Source organism: Sorex araneus, chromosome 1 (assembly GCF_027595985.1).
Source record: "Sorex araneus isolate mSorAra2 chromosome 1, mSorAra2.pri, whole genome shotgun sequence".
In the NCBI taxonomy this organism is placed as follows: Eukaryota; Metazoa; Chordata; class Mammalia; order Eulipotyphla; family Soricidae; genus Sorex; species Sorex araneus.
The window spans coordinates 352,093,675-352,116,572 of NC_073302.1; the positions used below are offsets into that span (position 1 = coordinate 352,093,675).

The following is a 22,898-nucleotide window of genomic DNA, read 5'->3' on the forward strand; positions in this document are numbered from 1 at the left end:
CAATTAATGTAAAGGCATGAGTTTCATATAATAGAGGGAGAAAAAACCTTCAAAGTATCATAGGAAGAAGCTTAGGAAGTAAACTATGAAGTAAAAGCAAAGTGTTCACCCTGGATGTGCAGTTAATGTTTTACTTGGAACAAAGTCATGTTCAGACACTTGGGAATCAATTTGCCTCAAATGAAGTGGTACCTCAAGTCTTCCTTTAAGACTTAAAGATTGTTTTCCAATGCAAAATAAAATCTCCTGGTGTTTGCACATTGCTGAGACAGGCCTCGTAAAATCAGCATTCATCATAATAGCCAGGATTTGGAAACTCAAATGTCCAACACCAGAGGACTGGCCTATCAAGATGGTACATGATGGAATACTATGCAGCCACAAGAAGGGCGAAACCATGCAATGTGCAAAGGGAAGTGGATGATGTCATGTTAAGTGAAGTAAGTCAGAAGGAGAGGATGAATACTGGATGAACTCGCCCATCTGTGTCAGACAAGGGAATGGAAGGTATCAAAGGCCAAAAAATGTTTGGTTTTCAGTTACAGAATTGAAAATACCAAGGATGGAAAGAAATGGAAGAGGGAATTAAGTGGTTGTCTGGATGTATCAGAGGGGCAAGGGTCAGGGGTCTTGGACACATTGTTGGTGCAGAGGTGTGATGCCTGTATGCATCATAGCAACAGTGCTGCTATAGGCGTGGGATGCAAGCAACAATAATTAGACCTAAAAATGTGACTGTTAAGGAGGCAGGATGGGGTGGGAGAGAACCTGAGGATACTGGCAGTATACTGGCACTCGTGGTGGGGCTGGAGCCAGAACTATATGTCTGAAACTCAATGAGTAGGAACTTTGTAAATCATGCTGTCTAAATTGAAAAAAAAAATCAGATATCTCTGTGCTGAAGGACAGGGGTGAGGCATCATTGTCCCTCATCAGAAGTGAGAAATGACCTGCGAAGTCTGTAAGAGCTGGTTTTCCAGTGATGCGAAATAAACACTACGGGAAACATTTTCACACCCCTGCTATCTAACTTCACCCTCAACAAAGTCTGCATTCCTCTCTGGAGTTTCTAACAATGCTGCTGCTCTTTTTTTAATTTGTTTTTGCATTTTGGGGTGACACCCAGTGAAACTCAGGGGTTACTGTGTATTGTGTGTTGAATAACATTGGCTTGTCCTTTCTCCCTTGCTGCAAGGATTTTAGGTGTATTGGGTTATACCCATAACAGTGCCCCCGAGGCACTCCCCTTCCTCTGTGTTTATCTTTAATCTCTTCTTCTGCTCTGCTTCCTCTATCTGTTAATCCCCAAGTCAGACCCTGTGATTTATAAAGTCAGATTTTCCCCAAGGACTCTGGATTTTGTATATGCAAGTAAAATATTGCTTTCTTTTTCCTTTATGGCCTGTGCATAGTTTACTTTAGAGCAATGTCCTTTTTATACAGACACAGCAAGAAAGTTAATGCTATGCTTTCGTAACTTGGGAGTTAACTGACTCCAAATGATATTTACTCCTGGGCATCTGTCATATTTACTCAACTTAAATCTCGGTTGGCCTTAGTTTCTAGCACCTCTAAAGGAGGGTCTCAATGAAGGATGGAACCTGGGCAAGCCATGAGCTATCCAGGCATTGAAAAGGGATAGGCCAAGTACTATAAAACTTATAATAAGTTAAGAGCATATTCATAGACAAACTCTGCCATAACCCAAGGAGAAGTGACTGGACAAGTACCCTGTAGGGATCTGGAAGGACTAATCTGGCCTGAGGACTGTAGTCTGGAATCTATAGAGAGATGTCCCCAGGAGAGCCAACCTATAAGCTTAATATATCTCTTACGGTGTCCATACAAAATGACTAGAAAGATTAGTAAGAAGTAAGTTTGAGGTGATTGTTCATGAGACTGAAGTGCTCCTACTTGTGCTAATGAGACACCTGCCCAGAGCGATAGCACAGCAGAGAGGGCATTTGCCTCCACATGGCTGAGCCATGTTCAATCCCCAGTATCCCATATGGTTCCCAACCACCAGGAATGACCCCTGAGCATTGCTGGATGTGACCCAAAAAGCTGGGGAAAAAAAACCCTTGACTGTTGAATTGGATATGGGCTAAGGAAAGGAGAAATTCACCCTAGAAGGTGTTTAACCCTTGGTCCAGATCTCCTTTCAGGATGGGATTTCCCTAGAAGAAACATCCCCTGAGGGAAGGGCTTTACATCTTGATTGATTAACCATATCTATGTGTAAACACTACCCCCAACCCTTCATGATTTGGTCCATAACTAAGGCTGTGAGACTGGGTGCAGGGAGACAGGAATGAGGGCCAGTGGGAGACTGGAATGGGGTGCAGTGAGACTGGAGTAGGCGTGTGGGGAGAATGGAATAAACAGCGGGACGGAGACTGGAATAAAAGGTGACTGATCACCAACCAGTGTGGCCCTGTTCCCTCCTTCATGACTCTGTTGGCAGCGGCTGGCTGGGGTGGGGAGATGGCTCATGGCCACTGAATGCACGCAGAGAGCGCCCACACGTTGTTGACACACGCTCGTGGCTCTGCACTCAGGAATTACTCCTGGTAGTGCTTGGGGGACCGTATGGGATGGCGGGGATCAAACCCAGCTGACCATGCATGCAAGGCAAATGACACACCCGCTGTTCTATCACTCTGGCCTCTCTAACAATGCTTCTTCAGGTTTGAGGACACACACAGATGTAGGTGATTGTCCTTTCAGAATTGGTTCACTCTATCAAAGCTCTTCTCAGTCTTTGTGCACTCGGCTGAGAGGAAAGGACAAAACATAAGCCGAGAGGGACCAATGGGTTCAAGTTCAAGGTTTTCTGCCTGAAATAAGATCCAAATTCTCTTGACTATGTCCTGGTCCTATGGCACTTGGATGGAAAGAAAACCTGCCAATCTTTCACAGAACTGAAGAAATGGCATACAGGAGAGTACTTTGTAAAAGAGCAAATATGTAAGAGCAAGAATTACAGAGAAAAAAAGAAAGAAAAAATAGTGAGAGGAGAAGAGACAAGGAGAGAGAGGGGGATTAAAGATGGGCTTCACAATGACACCTGTTATAAGCTGGGGTCATGGCAAAGTTCAGAAGAGCTGAAAAGCTGTGTCCAGTGAGAAAAGTCAAACAAAAGTCAAACAAATGTCAAACCTATTCTCTCCTCTGTCCTTTCCATGAATCTCCTCTCTATAAAATATTTAGGTAACAAAACTGACCTTGCCTTCCAACAGAAAGGGAAGATAAATATGTCAGTTCTCAAAAATAAGAAGAGGACAATAAAGTAACCCTTATGCTCAAGCTTATAAATACCTTCTAGATGGAGATACAAGAAATGACATGAATATTGCAAGCGCCATGGGCAGAAAGTCCGAGAGAAGTGGGACCCACTGTATCTCTTCTTAGTTAGAATGACAGACCTAAGAAACCACAATGCTCTTGGCAGAACCAAGGAGGCACGAGAAAAGAGTCTTGCTCTCTCCCTCAAGCTCACCCTCACCCCACTTGGGTCTCCACACTGCTTTACATGTCGGTCAGAGCTCTACACTCTGGCTAGGTCACCATCTCTTGCACTCAAACGGATGGGCAGAGATTAGAGCTGTACATGGCAAAATTCGGTGCAAGTGCCAGGACAATTTCCAGACCTCCAACCCTTAGCACTGGTGAGTTGGCCAAAGCAGTGACTGGGCTCCTTCCTGTGTGGGTCCTTTGTCAGTGCTTGTCTCCCATCCACTCCAGACCCATCTTCCTCAGTGAGTTGATGTGCCCTCACACAGTTGGCCTCAGCTTGTGAGACGAGTCAGAGATGGCAGGACAGAGTCTGTGAGGACCAAGAGGGCAGGGACCACTTACAAAATTGGGCGAGACTGGAAATCTTCCTGGTTCATCCTCTCAGACTGGCGGATTTTCAGGATCTCAGTATAACTCAGGTTCTGCAGTTTGCTCTTGAACTGGTCCAGGGAGCTAGGCTTCGTTGTCAGAGCTCTCGTGACCTGCTCCTTCACCACCTGCATTACCTGTGAGGTAAAGGAAGACCATCATTGGTGGGGGGTTTTCTGGACTATTCAGAGAAAGTGATAGAGTCTCCCTCCTTCCATCACTGCCTCAAACCCTGAGTGTGCCCTGCAAATAGCCACAACCTTTAGTACCTTTCATTTACTCTAGTTTTGCTGGAACCAAGAAAGAGCAAATGAAGGGACTAATGTGGAGTGGAGGGGGTGGGGGCAAGGAAGCTGGGGCGGAGGAAGGAGCCTTGGCTCCATTTATTACTTATCTGCCACTAAAGCAGTAGCAAGCAAAATAAACCGAAGAGAAAAAAAGAAGTTGTAGCGGCAGTTAGAAGCCTGCACAGCCGTTTTTACCCCCAAAAGAAAATTGCTGAGACAGTGAACTGTGGAAGTTTGGCTGGCACCAATTCAAACGATCGTGAACTGATAGCCACATCTGCCTTCCCATAACACTTTCTTCCTGTACCAAAGGCCCAAGCGATCATACAAATGGTGTACTTGCAAACGGACATGTGGTGCTGCATTTCTGAGCTAGTCACTAAGAGAAGAGGCTTAGTAAATTAGAACAGACATATCCCATTAGAATCCTCGAGAAAAAAGAAGATGGCAATGTGATGCCTTGGGACAGATCCCTGCCACAAGGAAGCAATTAACCATCACGTCTATTAATGCCAATTCCTCTTCATCAGAATCCATAAAGTAAGCAACAAACAAAACCACACAGGGCAGCAAAAAGACTTCCTGAAATCTTGCTGCCTCTTTTCTTAGGGGGTCTGGAGTCACTCGCCCTCCGAGACCATCAGATGCTCCCTGCCCACGTGCCTCAGCACCCGGGAATCCCAAGTCAAGCTAGCTTCATTGATTCGATGGAAAATGACTGATCTGAGGGTAAATGAGGCAGAGGTACCTAAAAGGAAAAAATCTACTTTCAACTAAGAGACATCCTCACCTTTCCTTCTATGTTTCTGACATTCAGTAACCCACGCACACAATAAAAATAGCCTCTCCGGGGCTGAAGCAATAGCACAGCAGGTAGGATGTTTGCCTTGCACATGGCCGACCTGGGTTTGGTTTCCAGCATTCCATATTGTCCCCTGAGCACTGCCAGGGGTGATTCCTGAGTGCGAAGCCAGTAATAACCCCTGAGCATCTCCAGGTGTGACCCAAAAAAAGAAAAACAATAGCGTCTCCTAGGAAATACACATATGTTCATTTATTTCCTCCCATTTAGATGATGTGTATTGATTTATATCTGCCTTCCCTTTCCTGTTGCTGCTGCTGCAATGGCCTGAGGATATACATTGTGTGATTGTGGTGCTCCCACATTAAATGTTAAAAAGTCTTCTGGCGGGGCTAGAGTGTGACAGTATAGCAGGTCGGACCCTTGCTTTGTACACAGTTGATTAGGGCTTGATCCTCGGCATCACATATGATCTCCTGAGCACCATCAGAAGTGATCTCTGAGCATAGAGCCGGAGTAAGTTCTGGGCATCACTTGGTTTGCCCCCAAGACCAAAAAAAATAATATAAAGTTCTAGATGAGTAACTGTTCTATTGTCATTATAATATTAAAAAAAATCATTCTTCAAGTTCATGTGTTTACAACAGTGTTGACATTTATGGGTCTTGGTAGACCCAGTTAGTTACTTCACCTCATCACAACCATGGTGCTGACCCCACACCCCACTCTGCCATCCAGGCCCCTTTGTCACAAATGGCATGGACATATGTTCATTTCAGATCAGAGTTTGGGGGAGGTAACATCCTGGGTTGCCCCTTGCAGTCTAACTCAAAGGATTATTTGCTGTCTTAACCCGACTGGACTTAGAAAAAACTATAAAGGACACTTTCCTTGAGAAGCATTCTTTGTGAAGTCAAGAAAGAAACATTACTGAGTACCTAGCCTACGTCTAGCTGGGCCTCCACTCAACTAATTAAAAGATGAAAAGGATCTGACTGACATGGGCAAGGATCATTATGATAAAAGCCTCTTAAAATGGATGTATGGAAGTCTGTTGGCAGGCAGGGTGGCATTTCAGAGAAATTTTGCAAGGATGAGGACTGTTCAATTGTGTGCAAAGAGATTTGCAACATAGCCACCACCCCGCAGCCTCTTGGAACTGGGGCTACATGTGAACTGGAACTAGTCAGATGAGCATCCTTTTGTGCCCTCAGCATATGGGAGTCAAGGAAAACTTCCATTAGGCCTTCCACCTCACCTGCCTTTTTTTTTTTTATCTTTTTAACTAAAACTAAATGTTAAATTTGGTATGCCTGAAAAATTATAAAATCATGACCATTTAGAATAATTCAGTTAAAACGGTGGCTAAATTTGGCCCAGACTAACTACAGCTTTATTTCATGTGGGGACACCACAAAATCCACCTTCCCCAACTTAGAGACTTAGAACTGAGCCAAGAAGATAATTATCATTCCTAATGTTATCTGGCACTTCCTGGATGGTAGGATTGGTAAGGCAGACAAAGCTAGACAGTTACAGTGATTGTCACTTGTCACTTGTCATCCTGTTGCTCATCGATTTGCTCGAGCAAGCATCAGTAACATCTCCATTGTGAGACTTCTTGTTACTGTTTTTGGCATATCGAATATGCCACGGGTAGCTAGCCAGGCTCTGCTGTGCAGGTGGGATACTCCCACTAGCTTGCTGGGCTCTCTGAGAGGGGCGGAGGAATTGAACCTGGGTTTAGGACACCAAAAACAAGAAACGATTTTAAAAAGTAATTATTCTAACACAGGCAGAATTTGAGATAATCTCCATTTCCTTATTTTATAGATAAACAGACATATGAAGGTTAGTGAGTCTCGCAGCTGCCATGTGCTTAAGGGCACAGAGGGGTTATGGGGTGCAGTTAGGATGAGGGGACAGACACTGGGACACTGGAAGAGGGAGGCAGGCAGTCTACGGTGGGTGTGATGTTGGAATGAGGCATTCAGAAAATCATCCTTAACAGTACTGCACATCATGGTATGTCAATAAAAATGGGAAAATAATTTCAACATTCATATAATTCTGCACAAAAATGATGTTAATACCTTATGTAGTATAAGAAAATCTTCAACTGCTCCCTCTACCTTATGTTTAAAACCCACTTTTAAAGTTTTATTTCTATAGCTAAATAGTTTTATCCCTTCTAGATACAAGAATAGACCATCAGCTAAAAGTTGCAATAGTTACTAATACTTTAGTTAGAAGAAAGCATAGAGCATTTCCTGAGGGTAGGCTGATATAATTAGGAAGAAGTGGCCACGAGATACCTGGCTGCAGATAAAGGGAACATGGGTGGTGTGTGGATAGCACAGAAAAGAGACGGAGGGTTGAAAGGCTGGCTTTGTCTGCTTCACTTCACAATTCTGCTTGGTGCTCGCTCTGGAAAATTCTATGATCATTCTGTGTGCCAAGGAAAATGACCTCTAGTGAAAGATGTTAGTGCTTTTTTTTTTAGATGACAAAATAGCTATGCAAGTTAAATATTCCCCTCCCTTTGCAAAGTAGCATCTACAAGGGCTAAAATCTCTAATGCTTGACATTAAGAGTGCAAGTCAAATCAACTCCCACAACCACCATCCTAAACTCTCTCCTTTTGGAAAGCATCAAGCCTTCTCTGCCTCTTTGAAGAATCCACAGAGAATGTTGCAGAAGTATCAGCAAATCAATACAGTGAGCACTTTTAATTATAGCATGCACTTTGCCAACAACATCAAAGAAAACATGCCCTTGGAATCTGTATTCACTGTTAGTATTGATGAATTATTTAATCAACAGCTGAACCTTGTCCATACTGGAGGGAGTGGTAGCACAGAACAGGAATAATATGTTCATGCCCCAGATACTTACTGAGATGCTCTCAAATGCCAACGGGCTGAAGATACAGCTTGAAGACTTAAACTGGGATTGAGGAGGGGGTCAGACATGCTGGTGCATTGAGGGGAGTGTTTGTGGTCTCATTTAGATGGGAAAATGGGTACAAATGTGAAGAAGGGCAGAAAGGCTGGCTGTGTCAGACAAGACATAATTGTTGGCATAGGGAAAAAATTAGTGTTTAGTTTTTTGCAACCAGTAAGTCGCCAGAGGATTTTGTGGGGCATGATAGCACACATGGGAGATGTCAGCACACACACAAAGGACTGTTTATTCCTCCTGTACTTTGAATAAGGAGATATGACAGAGAAATGGGACTGTATGGGGCAAAACTGTTGCTTGAACTTGAAAGATGAATGGGAGTAAGTGGTGGTGGGGAGATGCAGAGATAAAGGGGGCTCCAGCAAGACAAAGGGAGGACAGAGGCAGTACAGGCTTGAGGTTTGTCGGGGAACGCATGTTCCAAGCTTCCAGTAAAGGGATGTGAAGCAAGTGAGGGATTAATTATTCTTCAGAGGATAACATGCACAATTTCCAAGCCAGGCTCTGGCTTCCTTCACACACCGAGACTCACTTTCATGTGTAAACTTTGAGTGTACACAAAATCCCATAATCAGAATCTATAAGGCTGTTTTGCTTAGATAAAGCCAGATACCCTTTATGGTATCTATTATCATATAGCTATTTATATATATGTATATTACTATATACACGTATATACATGACAGCTATTTAGCATAGAGACCCCTTTCCTAGATTTTAGTCTGGCCACTGACAGATGTCGGTAACAAAATAGAATTCACAAGACTGTTGTAAAATCTAAAAAAAAGATGTTATGTGCCAAAATCTGATAATTGAAGGGAACACAGTACACAGACAGACAGACAGACAGACAGACACACACACACCCCCTAAGTGAGCTATTCTTGCTTTATGAAAGTGAAATTATCTACATCAGATTTTTGTAGAAAATATTCTTAATAGTATATTTCTAGATCATATTTTTATCGCCTCAGAACCTGTAGAAATTAAAACTCCCAAGCCAACCCCAGACCTTCTAAGTCAAATTTTCGATGCATAAACCTAGCAAGCAGTGTTTTGATGGCACTATTAAATGATTCTGATGCTCTTCCTGTGAGAACCAGAGATTTCAGCAAAGACTTAGAGCCACTTCCATGAATCTGGAATGATAGCATATGGGTTCCAGTAAGGATAAAGTGGGTAGGTTAGCAGTTGGTGGGTCTTCCCTGCTATCTATCTGTAAGCCCCTGAAGTAAGGGACCTGTTTCCTATTAGTATTATGGCCATAATAGCATAGTTATTTTACAGACTGCAATGATTCATTGTGTTCAATGCCCAAGACCCTTAGCTCCCGATTTTCATCTTGAGAATTAAGCAAATAAATCCTTAACAGAATAAGATAGCTGGCATGGAAAGTACAGGTCTACAACACCCAAAGAACTGGTAGCTTATCTGGTGGGAACAATTATCGGCCCAGAAGCAGACGGTCAGTCTCCCTCTCTACCCTTGTCCCTCTGGTCTTCCAAGTTAGGACAATTTTGAGGAATCCAAGATGCTTTGACTTGGCAGTTTTGTTGCAGCTGGAGGCTGGAGGTGTACAGGCCAGTCTTCGCCGAGAGGGGTCCAGAGGGAGTGATTGAGGTGAGAAGAAAAGAATGACACGCCCTGCACGGTCTCTCCGCAGCTGCATGAGCTTGAATCCAGACCCAGCAAAACTACTTTCGGCATGGGCAGCTCCTTGCAGAATGTCTCCAGCTTGAGAACTAAGCAGCGGCCCCGTGCCCGCCCAGGAGAGGAAAGGTATTTCTCTCTCTCGCCTCTTCCTTTCCGGGGATGAAGGGCATGGTGACCACCATATTATGATGATCACAGATGGGGTTTACAAGCTTGCAATGATCAGTATCTGGAAGAAATCTCCCTGGACTTAGTTGTTAAAGTACATGCCACGTGACCTCATTTCTCTTCACAACAGGTCTGACTCTAGTGGGGTACTCCTAATAATAATAGTGAGGTTTGTGTTGAAATATTGAATGTAACCAAAGTAAACAGAAAGTAAAGTGAAACTTATCAGTTACAAGGCTGGGGAGGGAGGGTGCGGGGGGGGATGGGAGGTGTACTGTGTGGGTTTTTTTTTTTTGGTGGTGGGATATGGGCACTGGTGAAGGGATGGTTGTTTCAGCATTGTATAACTGAGACTTAAGCCTGAAAGCATTGTAACTTTCCACATGGTGATTCAATAAAATAATTTTTTTTTTTGGGTCACACCTGGCATTGCACAGGGGTTACTCCTGGCTCATGCACTCAGGAATTACTCCTGGCGGTGCTCGGGGGACCATATGGGATGCTGGGAATCGAACCCGGGTTGGCCGCGTGCAAGGCAAACACCCTACCCGCTGTGCTATCACTCCAGCCCCTAAAATAAAATTCTTATTAAAAAAAAACATAGGTGCTGAAAATGAAAATAATTGTTAAATCTGAAAATTAAACATTTTTATTTACTACATATTTTTCTTTGTCATTTCCTCTATATTTGAAAAATAATGTTCTGAAAAAATAAAAGTCAAAAAAAAAGAATGACATGCTCTATGCAAAAAGAGTGGCATGTAAGTTTTCTGATACCCAAGTTTCTTGTTTATAACGGTTCTGTACAGAGCGGAGACAGGTTAAGTTCTGTTACGGGCTACACAGCATTGTTATGACTACTCAGCTCTCATGGTTGGGTGAGTGTGACCAAGAATGGGAGACCCTATGTTTCCATAAAACTTGATTTGATCCAAGAACATCTATAGATAAGCAGCACTGAACCGGATGGTGACTGGTTAGCGCCAGTCCAGAGGGACATTCCCACCCCACACAGCCCATAGAACTGAGATCTGTTGGTCCTTACAACTTAGTAGCCAGGTGAACAGCCCCGCTTCTCTGAGTGGGAATTCTTCTCATTTCCTTGTCTCTGAAGGTGATACTCTTCAGTCAGGAATGGGGCATGCAGAATATTTAGCCTAATAAGTTAAGCATTTCTGTTGCATGATGCATTATCAGGACCAGAATCCTGCAGACAGCTTATCAAAGGGAAAAATTCTTCCCAGAACCAGAAATAACTCTTCAAAGAGCTTAAGAGTTCAGAATATGTACAGGGAGGGTTAGATCATATTCAGGCTGCATGGAACAGAGCCGAGTGAAACAGGTGGAAGGGCTCCTAGGTTTGCCTTTCTGAAACAGTGCTCTAGCTGGCCCCGGAGTGGGGTCAGTGCTGCCACGAGGCCATTTGGCTTGCCCTGTCTTCCATTTTCCTCCTGTCTGCTGGTGTCTGACCTTTGCCGCTCCCTGGAGGATGCTCTGGCTCTTCCGAGGCCCCAGGTGTCAGGCTTCAGGTAAGGGGACAGACACTGCTGTGAAAGCGCAGACGGCCGGCCAGGCTCTGGCTCCACCCCGAGGGTTTCATCATGTGCCTTCCATCGTGCCAAGTGGGTTGAAAACATTTTGTTTCTTAAACACTGAAAAATGCTCCTCCACATCTCACAAAGACAGGATCTAATCTCGGCATGCAGGAACCGTGGGGGCCACTGAGCTCATCTCTGCTCCTCCAGGGACTGCCTGCAGTGCTCCGGGCACCCATGGTGTGTGTGACCAGGGCCAGGGTCCGATTCAGCCCAAGGCCAGTGCCGTGTGTGACCCAGGTGGAAGCACAGTGCACCTTCCTCTCCAAGGTGATGTTTCCAAGCCCAGCTATTGGAAGATCACTCACGAATCCGACTCAGCAAAGCGGAGCACTTGTGGGGAGCACAGTCCACTGTGTAGAACTGCTCCTCTGGTCCACCCCACCCAAGTTGGCGCCAGGAATGCCAACTGCTGACGCCTCTATCCAGACACCACCCAACTGGTACAATTCTGAGGATCTGCTTTATGATGTCAAAGGATTCAGCAGAAATCAGATGAATGGAGACCCCAGGGCAGGGGGCTGTTTATGCTCGGAATACGGGATTTTGTTCTGAGGGCCAGTTTTCGGGGGCAGCGTAAGGCTGACTCAGCCCTTCAACATGCTTCCTTCACCTCAATGACCACACCCTGACTTCACTAGTCACGCTCCTTGCACCCCAACCATCACCCACTTTCCACTCCCACCCCAGTGCCCCGCATCACCTACCCTCCACTCCCACCCCAGCGCCCCACCATCACCTACCCTCTACTCCCACCCCAGCGCCCCGCCATCACCTACCCTCCACTCCCACCCCAGCGCCCCGCCATCACCTACGCTCCACTCCCACCCCAGCGCCCTGCCATCACCTACTCTCCACTCCTACCTCAGCACCCCGCCCATTATTAACTCTCTACCCATACCCCACTACCCACACATCACCCACTCTCCTCTCCTATGCCAGCACCTGCCCCCTCTATCCTGCCCCTCCACTCTCCACATCACCTGGCTCCCCCAGCGGTTGTCCTGACTTCAGCTCTGGCCCCACTAGCCCCTCCGCACAGCTGAATTCCACAACGTGAATGTGGTCCTGTCTTCTTGCTGACATGCCTGGCAGCTCAGAGGTATGATGAAGGTCTGCATCTCTACTGTAGCCTAATGGACCCTTGAGAGGCCCACCCAAAGGAGCAGACGCCTCCTGTTCAGCACCACTCACCGGCCCCAGGACCCAGCACACTGACATCTCCATGCCCTGAGCGCCAACTGTCTGCTTCAGCTGCTCCTTCTCAGGTGACCAAGATTCTCCTGACACCCGCACCGTGTTCAACTCTCCGCCTACTGCCCTCAACAAGGAAGGACTTCTGTCCCTGTTCTCCCAGCATGGTCATCTGTCACGGACACTAATTTATCCAGGGCCTACACAATCCCGTCAGGTACAGCTGCTGAGAAGACGTTTATAAACTTATGAGCACAGAGCTAATTCAACGATTCAGAGAGAGGCTGCCTCAAATGCTAGTTCTACACATCTGGTCTGGAAAGTCACCCACAGGCTCTTAGGGTGCAGCTGAGCTGAAGGTTCAGGTCTAAATGCAGACACAGAGGAAGTGGGGAAGGAAGAAGACCGCGGTGATACCAGGGATGAGAGGAGGGGCATGTGCCCTTCCTCAAACCTGCCCCCTGCCACTCTAACATGCAGCCAGAGGGACCAAGCTCTCAGCCTTGTACTCCTGCTCAGCCTTGCCTCGGGAGCCAGTGACGGGCTGTGGGTGCTCACCTGGGGCAGTTAGAGAGAGGGTCAAGGGACAGTCCTCCTCGGAGCACATTTGGTGCCAGAAGCCACCACCACTGGGGCTGGAGCATGTTCCTTGGATGGCCTCCCTTTGGGCGGCCACTGGCACGTTGCGCAGGCATCTGCCTACCTGAATTAGCTGTGGTGCAGGGCCTCGGACAGTCACGGGTGCCAGGTTCCCCAGCCCGGAACGGCAAGCTCACTGCTGGCAGTGCCCAAGCAGAGGCCTGGCAGCCCAAGGGAGGTCTATGGTGAGTGTGAGAGGTGACTCTCCCAGTGTGCTCTGCGGGCAAAGCAGAGGGTGCTGCAACAGTGCGAGAAGGAGCTCAGTCGTGCCACGGTTTCCCCGAGACCCTCCCAGGTTAAGAGCCCCTGACAGAAAGGCAGTGATGTTGATTCAAGCTCATCATAACCCAAAGTGAGATGATGGAGGGCCTTGGCAGTATCCCCCCAAATAACTCATTACAGGCAGACCCCAAAGCTAGAGCTGGTGCTATCTGGCTGTGTCCCTCAGATGAGTCCCCACAGCACTAAGGCTGCCCTGTTCCATATGCAAGCATCGCTCCCCCCTGCCCCCCCATTTAGGTGCTTCATTTGCAGCACTTTGAACAGTCACAGAAACCCATCTCAGGCTACAGTTTTGCCACGCCCAGCACCAAAATGTCTGTGTAACTCTGGTCTCTATGTTTCCTCTCCTCCACCACCACAGACCCCAAATGTGGAGTATAAAGAAACATAGTAAGGGAATAAAAGGAATAAAATATACCAGTGTGACAGACCCTCAGAGTGGCCTACAAAAGGCATTTAAGTTCCTCTTATGGCAGGTTTACAGCTAGTAAAGAGAGAAACCTTTCAACTGGCTTTTGATATTAAAATCAGTTAGTGCATGGTTTGCTGAAGAACAATGGGTATGGAGGCAAGATCTCTATCACAGTTTTTTGGCATCTGAAGGAAGCCAGTCCAGAAGAGGGGACAGCAGAGGCGGTTTGGGCTCACCGCCTTCTTCCTGCAGCCTTGCCCGGGCAGGGACAGAGCAGGAGGAAAGGGCTGGGTGACACTCCAGTGCCTCTGCCCAGCGAAGCAGGGAGCCAGAAGAATCCCGTTATCAGCGAGACTTGAGGGTCAGCTAATTGAAGCCCAGGATGACTCCAGAAGCTGTTTCCTCCTGTCTGAGGGTACTGGCCCAGGCAAAGTCCAAGCAAGTCGCATTAGCGGGTGGCATTTAATCCTCAGCTGGAATAAACAACATGCCAAGCACTGCTGTCAAAACATGCGAATGTGTGGCTGAGAGTGGAATTTTCTTGGAGCAGGTCCCCCCGCCCCACGATGGAGGGGAAACGGCTACACATTTGAAATGAGCAGGCAGCAGTTTGCTTTCTCACACCGCCGCTTCACTCAGTCCAGCGCGTGTGGCCAAGCACAGGTGTTGGAAGCATACTTGTGCAAACCTTTTGAACGCTACAGACGATCTCCCCATGGGCAAAGTCTGCCAAACAGAAGCCAGCCAACGAGGCTGTTCTCTCGTAGCTGGGCTGCCCACCCCTGACGGGGTTGCATTCACTCTCCTACAAGGGCCCCCAAAGCAGGAGAGAAACTGCACTGCAGAAGTAACTGAGCCTGAAACAACTAATTTTTCAGTTACACAATCAAGATACCAAAATGCATGGTGCTAAGTTTTGGCGTTTTACCATTAAATTCAACTCTGGACTGTCTTTGTTAGCACTGAAAGGGCACCCCCGGGATCCTTTTACACACTTGGTGAGTTACCAACACCGCTGCCAGTAATCCATTTTCCCATCCCCACTCATGGCTGTAGCATTTGAGAAAAAGGAGTGAACAGTCACTTCTGTTCACATGCTGCTCTCCCTCCCTGAGAGTCTTAACCTTCAGGAGTGGTGGGTTTTCCCCTCATTCGTCTCCATACGTCCGGCACCAACTATGTGAAGAAAAATCTGAGTGGGAGCAGATCCATCAGCCTCTAACTACTGTAAAGTTAGTCATGGCCAAGAAAGAAATGAACCATCTGCTATTTCACTTGGGAGGGGACACCTCAGGCACTGCCCATGAAAGTCCTTCAGCATTTGGCACAAGCTGTCAAATGGCAACAGATGCAATGGGACGATCTGCCCCTCTGAAAGTCAAAATCTCTCTCTCTCTCTCTCTCTCTCTCTCTCTCTCTCTATATATATATATATATATATATATATACACACACATATATATGTTAAATATATATATATATATGTGTGTGTGTGTGTGTGTGTGTGCGCACACACATATGTGGCTCCTATAAATCCCTTCTGCCACCAGGTCTGACTGCTAAACTCAGGACAGCAGTTGAGAGCTCAGCAGGTCATTCCTGTAGGACAGTGCCACAAAACGCTGTCTGGGGGTGCTCCCTTGCAGACACACTGGGCAGGCTACAAGGACACCGAGTGGGAAGTAACATTCATAAGGATTCACTGATCTTGATTTTGTACTGTGAAGAAGCAAGAGTCTGAACACAAAGTACTAAAAAAATCTTCTGAAAGTTAGAGAAGACTTACAGTGGGCAACGTTTCCAAACAGGAGTGGCTACTGGGCTGTTTTCTTAGAGCCACGGCCCTGAGAGTTGCTGATATGGTTAGAAGCTTTAAGAATATAGAGTTTCGGCTGCCGAGATGTGATCCTGGGAGTCGCACGTGTGCGGCCTCTCCGTAGCTGCACGAGCATGACTCCAGAGGCCAGCTAAACTACTTTTGGTATGGGCAGCTCCTTGCAGAATGTTTCAGACTGAGAACTAAGCCGCGGCCCCATGCCTGCCCAGGAGGGGAAAAGTATTTCTCTCTCTCTCTCTCTCTCTCTCTCTCTCTCTCTCTCTCTCGCCTTTTTCCTTGCCGGGGGTGAAGGGCGTGGTGACTGCCATATTATGAGGACGACAGATGAGAGTTACAAGCTTGCAATGATGCAATATCTGGAAGAAATTTCCCTGAACTTAGTTGCTAAAATATGGAAATCCAAAATCGCGCGGCCGCAATAGCGGCCATGCGACCTCATATCTCTTCACAACACGTCTGACTCTAGTGGGGAACTTCTAACAATAATAGTGAGGTCTTTGTTGAAATATTGAATGTAACCAAAGTAAGGAGAAAGTAAAGTGAAATTTATCAGTTCGGGGGGGGGGGGATGGGATGGGAGGTATACTGGGTTTTTGGTGTTTTTTTTTTGTGGTGGAATATGGGCACTGGTGAAGGGATGGTTGTTTTAGCATGTATAACTGAGACTTAAACCTGAAAGCATTGTAATTTTCTACATGGTGATTCAATAAAATAAAATAAAATAAAAAAAGAATATAGAGTTTCAAAAGATGAAAGGCACTTGGGAGGAGATCTCTGTGAGAACAAGCAGTAATGGACTTCAATGAGAGCTACTGTGGGGATGGGCCATAAGTATAATTTGGGGCAGGGAAAACAAAGTGATTAATGAGCACATCACTAATCTTGTGAATATAAATAAATACATTTCTATTTTTATGCCACTGCTTCAACAATTGTAATTTCAGACAGTGCTGAAATTATGTATTCATTACCCATCTCCTTTCAGAACCTTGAGCTGTCTGAAGGCAAGAGACTCTATACCTCTTTTGTCCTTTAATCACTAGCAGATTTCAAAGTTCCTCATACTCATAAAAATTTATTCCTTAATTCAGTAAACTGAAGGTCAACTAGATCATATTTCTGAGCTACATGTTTTTTTTTTTTTTAAAAAAAAGGATTTCTGGTTAAGTCTTTGTGAAGGTCAAGTACAAATCCCTGTGATAGTTTTAAGTGAGGGAAGAGAGGGTTTGTAACAAAGCAATGATAGATGATCTCTAGTTAACACAGTGCTATACCGATGGTCTGCTGTATTTCTCACAAATGGTTGCAAATCAGGACAGCTCCGAAGTCTGTTTTCCATGGCCAGTTATTACTGTTATTCAGGGCAGAAGAGCACTTTCCAAACTATAGAAATTGTGAGCCATTTATTATCTCTAAAGAAGAACTTAGCCACCACAGCACAAAACTCAGACAATTAATAAAGCCTAGAGTTCTCTGATTCTGCAAAAATCCCAACAGCCACTTGGCTTAAGCAGATGGGTTTAAGGGTTGGTCCTGTGTTGCCCCCTCTCTGTTTCTTCCCCTGCTAAAGGGGACTCAACTGTAGCTCTCAACTGAAGGCAACATCCAGAAATGCATCGGACCTGCTGAACTTCCACTTGAATGTTGTCACCTTCCTTACTGATGAGTTCTTTGGCGGAAACATAAGTTATGTGGTAAGCAGAGCCCCATTCCACTCGCCCAGACAACATAGACAGCACTAACCACCAAAGCACCATTTCCTTTTCCTCCTGAACCAGGAATCTTATAGACAGCCTTTATCAAGCAACTAAATTTGCCATTCACAATAGTAACGGCCATCTGCCAACTGCCAACTCTAAAGGAAACAATACTGGTCAGAACTATTAACCTAACACATCTATTAAGTAACCTGGCTTAGGATTGGAGCAATAGCACAGCGGATAGGGAGTTTGCCTTGCACGTGGCGCCCACCTGGGTTTGATTTCCTTCGCCCCTCTCGGAGAGTCTGGCAAGCTACCGAGAGTATCCCGCCCGCACAGCAGAGCCTGGCAAGCTACCCGTGGAGTACTGGATATGGCAAAAACAGTAACAACAAGTCTCACAATGGAGACATTACTGGTGCCCGCTCGAGCAAATCAGTGAGATACGGGATGACAGTGCTACAGTGCTACAGTTAAAGAAAGGTCCCTGTGTTCAATATCGAATTTATTTGTGGATTAACTCATGTACTTTCAGAGTCTAAACTCATATCCACATTAATACCCCTGTAAAAGTTGCTTAATTAGATAACTAGACAGTATTTCTATGTCACTAAACAGTTTGGTGACAGAGGCCAATATGGAATTTTTTGGAAATGGTAGATTGTCCATTACATAAACCTTCTTTTGGGCCCCGGAGCAGTGCGAAACACTCTGGAGGCACTGAGGGGTGCTTCTGGCACGAGTGAGGTGAGCAGACATGCTATGTTTGATCACAGGCATCAGATGCTGAATGGGATCACCATTTTGCCTTCTATTCAAATTTCAATGATTTTTAATTCTGAAAAAACTAATTTTTCCGAGTGTAACCAGTGCTTGGGAAACTTTCTCAGAATTATTATGTGAATGAAATTAAAGATGTTTTTCATCTTTACTTATTTAACACAATTGGTCTTGCTACTTGCTAATAAAAGTGACACAAAATGATTTCCAAAAGAGTATAACTGATATTAGAGTTCAGCTATTTGGAGAGCCAATGTTAAGTTATATTATTTTTTTCCTAAAAATAAAGGATTGGTAAATGCATTTAAAAGACATGTTTCTGAAAAGTGACACTACACTACCAAGGCAAGCTTACAAAAGCACACCCTCCAGCACTTCTCAGTTTTTTATTTAAGAAATGAACATGTCATGTTGGACCTAATCACCTATCTCATTCTTAAATTAGAAGAAAATATTTTTAAACCAAAAAATAAATCACTTTGTCCTTTTCTTACCCACTCAGGCATGGCCTTAGTTGTCAAATTAAATAGGTACTCTTGAAATACCTTTTATGTGTGAGGGGCTGTCAGCATTCACTGGAGGATGTACCACGTGGAGACTCCATGCTCTCTGTTTGGGGTCTTTGATCTCATTCTGTCTTTGCAACAGTCCTACCAACAGAAAAGCTCCATTTTCTGTTTTTTTTTTTTTAAATTCCAAAAACCAAGGTTTGGGAAGTTTAGATCAATAAATGACAGAGGGGAGATACTGATGTAAGTTGTTCTGAAACTTGAAGTGTATGCTGGAAATATGACAACAGAAATATGAAACTACAGTTCATATATTCTGACATGAGTGGCAAAAAAGGAAGTCTATAACTTTAGTCTACAGTTAGTATGTGCTACCATTTAAGATGGCAAAGAGACGAGTGAGCAGTGCATAGCTCCCAAAGATGTGGTGAGCATTTAAACAGTAAGCAGACAAGAAATATCTATAAATTAAATAATCCGGTATGACATTTTTACTTTTATTATTACTGTTTGTAACAATGCAAACAATTGGCATCTGAGAACTGGCAAAAACATCTGACAAGTGAAAACAGATCTGGGCGATTTGCTGAGGGTTAGCAGAAGGAAAGTGATACCCACTTTGCATGAGGAGATGAGCAAAATCACTGTCTTGTAAAATGAATGCCTGAGAACTGCAGATACAAAAATTAATCCAAGATTTTAAGAGAGAGTAGGGCAAAAATGTCACTGAAGATGAGACAGAAACCCTAATCCTTTAAAACCAAACTTGGTGCCTAGTCACTTCACTTGGTAATCATCACTATTTGCATGTAGATTGGTAATTACGGGCTTGTATGTACAGGGAGATGAAATTTTATGAACACCTGAAAATAAAATGCTGACACTGAAAATATTAGGAAGTGCTTATCGGTATATGCCTATACTTACATTTCTAAAGTATTACTTTGGCAAAGTGATTTTTCCCGTCTGCTTTATCTATTGATTTTGGGTACGGAAACATTTTATGACTCTGTCTTTGAGGAATTTTCTCTGAAACAATCACTATGTTGTACAGAAGTAGAGACAAAGGCCACTGGAAGACTTCCGGAAGGATCTTGAAAGTTACAGGAAAATACAAAGCTAACCTCTCCCCCCACCACAAATCAGTCAATAAGAAAATAAATAAATGACTAATTTTAACTAAAGAGTAAAATAAGGGCCTGTTAGTAACAGTTAATGTGCTCCTTTTTCTTAATAAGGCACAATGTTAGAAACTGAGAAAGAAGTGATGTGGACACAGTATACACACACGTGCATGCATACATACAAATACAATTGCATATATGTGTACTTGTCTGTGTCCATATATATATTAACTAATAAAATATTACATAGAAATTCAGGATCCTAGAATTCTTGACTTTATTGGACTTTAGAGGTCAAACATATTGCAAGGCAGGTTTATTTAAAATCACACACTTGATACTAGTGTGATTCACCCAGACCACATTGGTTTAGCATCTATTTTATTCCTTAGGACTTCTGCTTCTTTCTGTTCACTAGGTGGAATGATAAGGGCAGAGCATGTTGTCTTGGCCACTGGTGGAGCAGATAAGTTGGGCATACTTAGATGGAGAGTATCATTTTTGGATTTTGTATTTGGTTCTCTTTATCTATGTACATATTTCTATGCAAATGCCAACTTGTAATGATTACTACAGTTATATATTGCATATAATCATATTGAGTAGTTTATTTTCAATTTCAAAATATTTAGGGCATAAGCTTTCCATATAAATTATAGGTGCAATATTTGACTACAAGAAGAAAAAGAAGAGAAAAAGAAAAAGAAAAGTTTAAGGGCCCCAGAGATAGTACAGGGTGTAAGATGCTTGCCTAGCACGTGGCTGATCCAGGACTGATCCCCAGCACCCCAAGTGGTCTCTGAACCTACTGGGAGTGATCCCTGAGCTCTGTAGAGCTCGGGGAGAGGCGGATGAGAGCTAACTTTAGGCAGTGCAAAGCTCTGTGACGGAGGGGTACTGGCGATGGGTGGGTGGGGTGACATACTTGAAGGGGTGTGAACCACTACACATGAAATTCGTGTAGTATTACAAACTAAAAAAAACAATGTCATCTTAAAAAAGTGAAACCAAATTTTCCCCCTTTTCGGCACAAAATTCTCCTTTGTCAATCTCAAGAACTTCCCTGCTACGAAGTGCATTTCACCCTTCCCTGAAGGCATAGCTGTGGAGTAGATGACGCCATAGCCAGTTTCGAAGTGGTGAGGCCCAGAGTCGAGGGGAGCAAAGCAGCTGCCCAAATGCACAGTTGTACAGCACGTTCCACTGACTGTGTCAAAGTAACTGCCTTCAACGGAAGCCCACCCTCGGAGGCCCCACTGGCCAACTCTGAGCTATTTGTCTTTGGCTAACTGGGTTTCGAAAACAGCTCCACAAACTGCTCATGCCCCTGACATCATTAATCAGTGCCAAACTGAAGAGGCTCCAGGCCCAGCTGAGAACACAGCAGCTCAGCTCATCCTCCCGGCACCTAATGAACAAACATGAGTGATGACTGTTGGGTAAAGAGCAGGCAGAGAATGAGCATTAAATGGGCACTGCTTCAGACATTACACCTGTAAAGTTTGCATGATAACTACTCATATCAATTTTTTTTTCCAGACAAAAGTAATTTTTCAATGTGGTAAATTTCACTGGAGTTTATTTCAAGTGCAGAATTGTGAGAGAGATAGCGTCTGGGTCATTTGATGACACTATTCAACAACTTCCATGATCCGAGATAAACCTGTGTGAGCTGTAGTAACTTTAGTCAGTGAAGGAAAACCTAAGTGCAGGCTTGGTAGTAGGTTTTGCTAAAAAGGAAATTAAAACCCTGCCTGAGTTACAAGATAGGAGTTATAACATACACAAGACTTGTGTATGTCTGACACAGTAGAAATAAAAATGAACTGTTCATGGAAAATGATCCCATAGGCAGATTATTTAATTGTATTTAATATTAATTCTGCCATGGGCTGGGTAACTAACAGGAGAAAGGCAGGTGACAAGAGTATGGAGAAAAATGTCAATAATGCTGAGAACAGAATGTGTGAAAAAGGCTATTTTAGAAGAAAACGTACAGAGGTTACAGAGAAAGACTAAATCCACAAGGGGAAAACTGAAGGTTATTTATATTCTTGGAATAAAAAATGGTTTGCATTCTGCATGTAGAGTTTGAACAACTTAACAAAGGAAACTGAGGGTGGGGAAGTAGGTGGTCCTCACACAGCATCGCTCCACATGATAATGAACTGGAATGAAAAATGCCACACACAGGCGGAGAGATAGAACAGCTGGCAGGATGCTTGTCCTGCACACAGCTGACTGGGTTCCAGCCCTGACACCCCATGTGGTCCCTTGAGCACTGCCAGGAGTGATCCCTGAGCACAGATCCAGGAATAAGCCCTGAGCACCACTGGGGGAAGCCAAGAAACAAAAAAAAATGTTTTTTTAAATTAAAAAAGAAAAGCATTATTCAGTAGCAGAAGAAGCATAACACAAGAGACAGTGGTCAGAACTGCAGGCCTGCAGATGAAATCTCTGACATGAGTGTCAGCCAGCTGAATGGCAGCTCAGTCTCTCAGCCTGGTCTCCATTTTTAATACAGATCAGCCATCCCAACGTTTTCCTCATTAATACAGCACTGTCTGTGGCAAAAGGAAGTAATGACTAAGTACTAAGTCTAAGTGACTCTGCTAACCACACACACACACACACACACACACACACACACCTCAAATGCATGCATTTTGTTTTCTCAAACACTCTATTCTAAAGCATTTTGCATCTTTCTTTGCTCATGCAAATAAGATATGATAAAACATACTCCTTAGAATAACTAAAGAAAAGCAGATAATGTGCATGAAAGCACTTCAAAAAATGCTAAGGGGATATATAAACGCAGTCTTGATCGCCATTCTTTTAGAATAATCAAGAACATTTGTGCCAGTTCTCCCGATGTCAAATGTGAGATTACATTAGTTCAAGATGGGAAATTCAGAGAGTTCACAGAACTCCTTAAACAACTGGCCAAGTGATAAAAATATACGAATTTGTGCTGAAAGTAGACTATAGACCGAACATGATGGCCACTTAATATCTCTACTGCAAACCACAACACCCAGAAGGAGAGAGAGAGAGCAAAAGAGAATGC

The 22,898-nt window shown here is 44.4% G+C and overlaps 1 protein-coding gene across 4 annotated transcripts in view; it reads right to left on the reverse strand.

Moving 5' to 3' along the window:
• ELMO1 (engulfment and cell motility 1) overlaps window positions 1–22,898 on the reverse strand; it is a 545,070-nt gene that overhangs the window by 39,096 nt on the left and 483,076 nt on the right. For all 4 annotated transcript variants that reach the window (XM_055132324.1, XM_055132311.1, XM_055132316.1 and 1 more), the window contains one exon: window positions 3,859–4,022. In XM_055132324.1, the coding sequence (XP_054988299.1) occupies window positions 3,859–4,022 (164 nt within the window). The remainder of the gene's footprint in view (window positions 1–3,858; window positions 4,023–22,898) is intronic.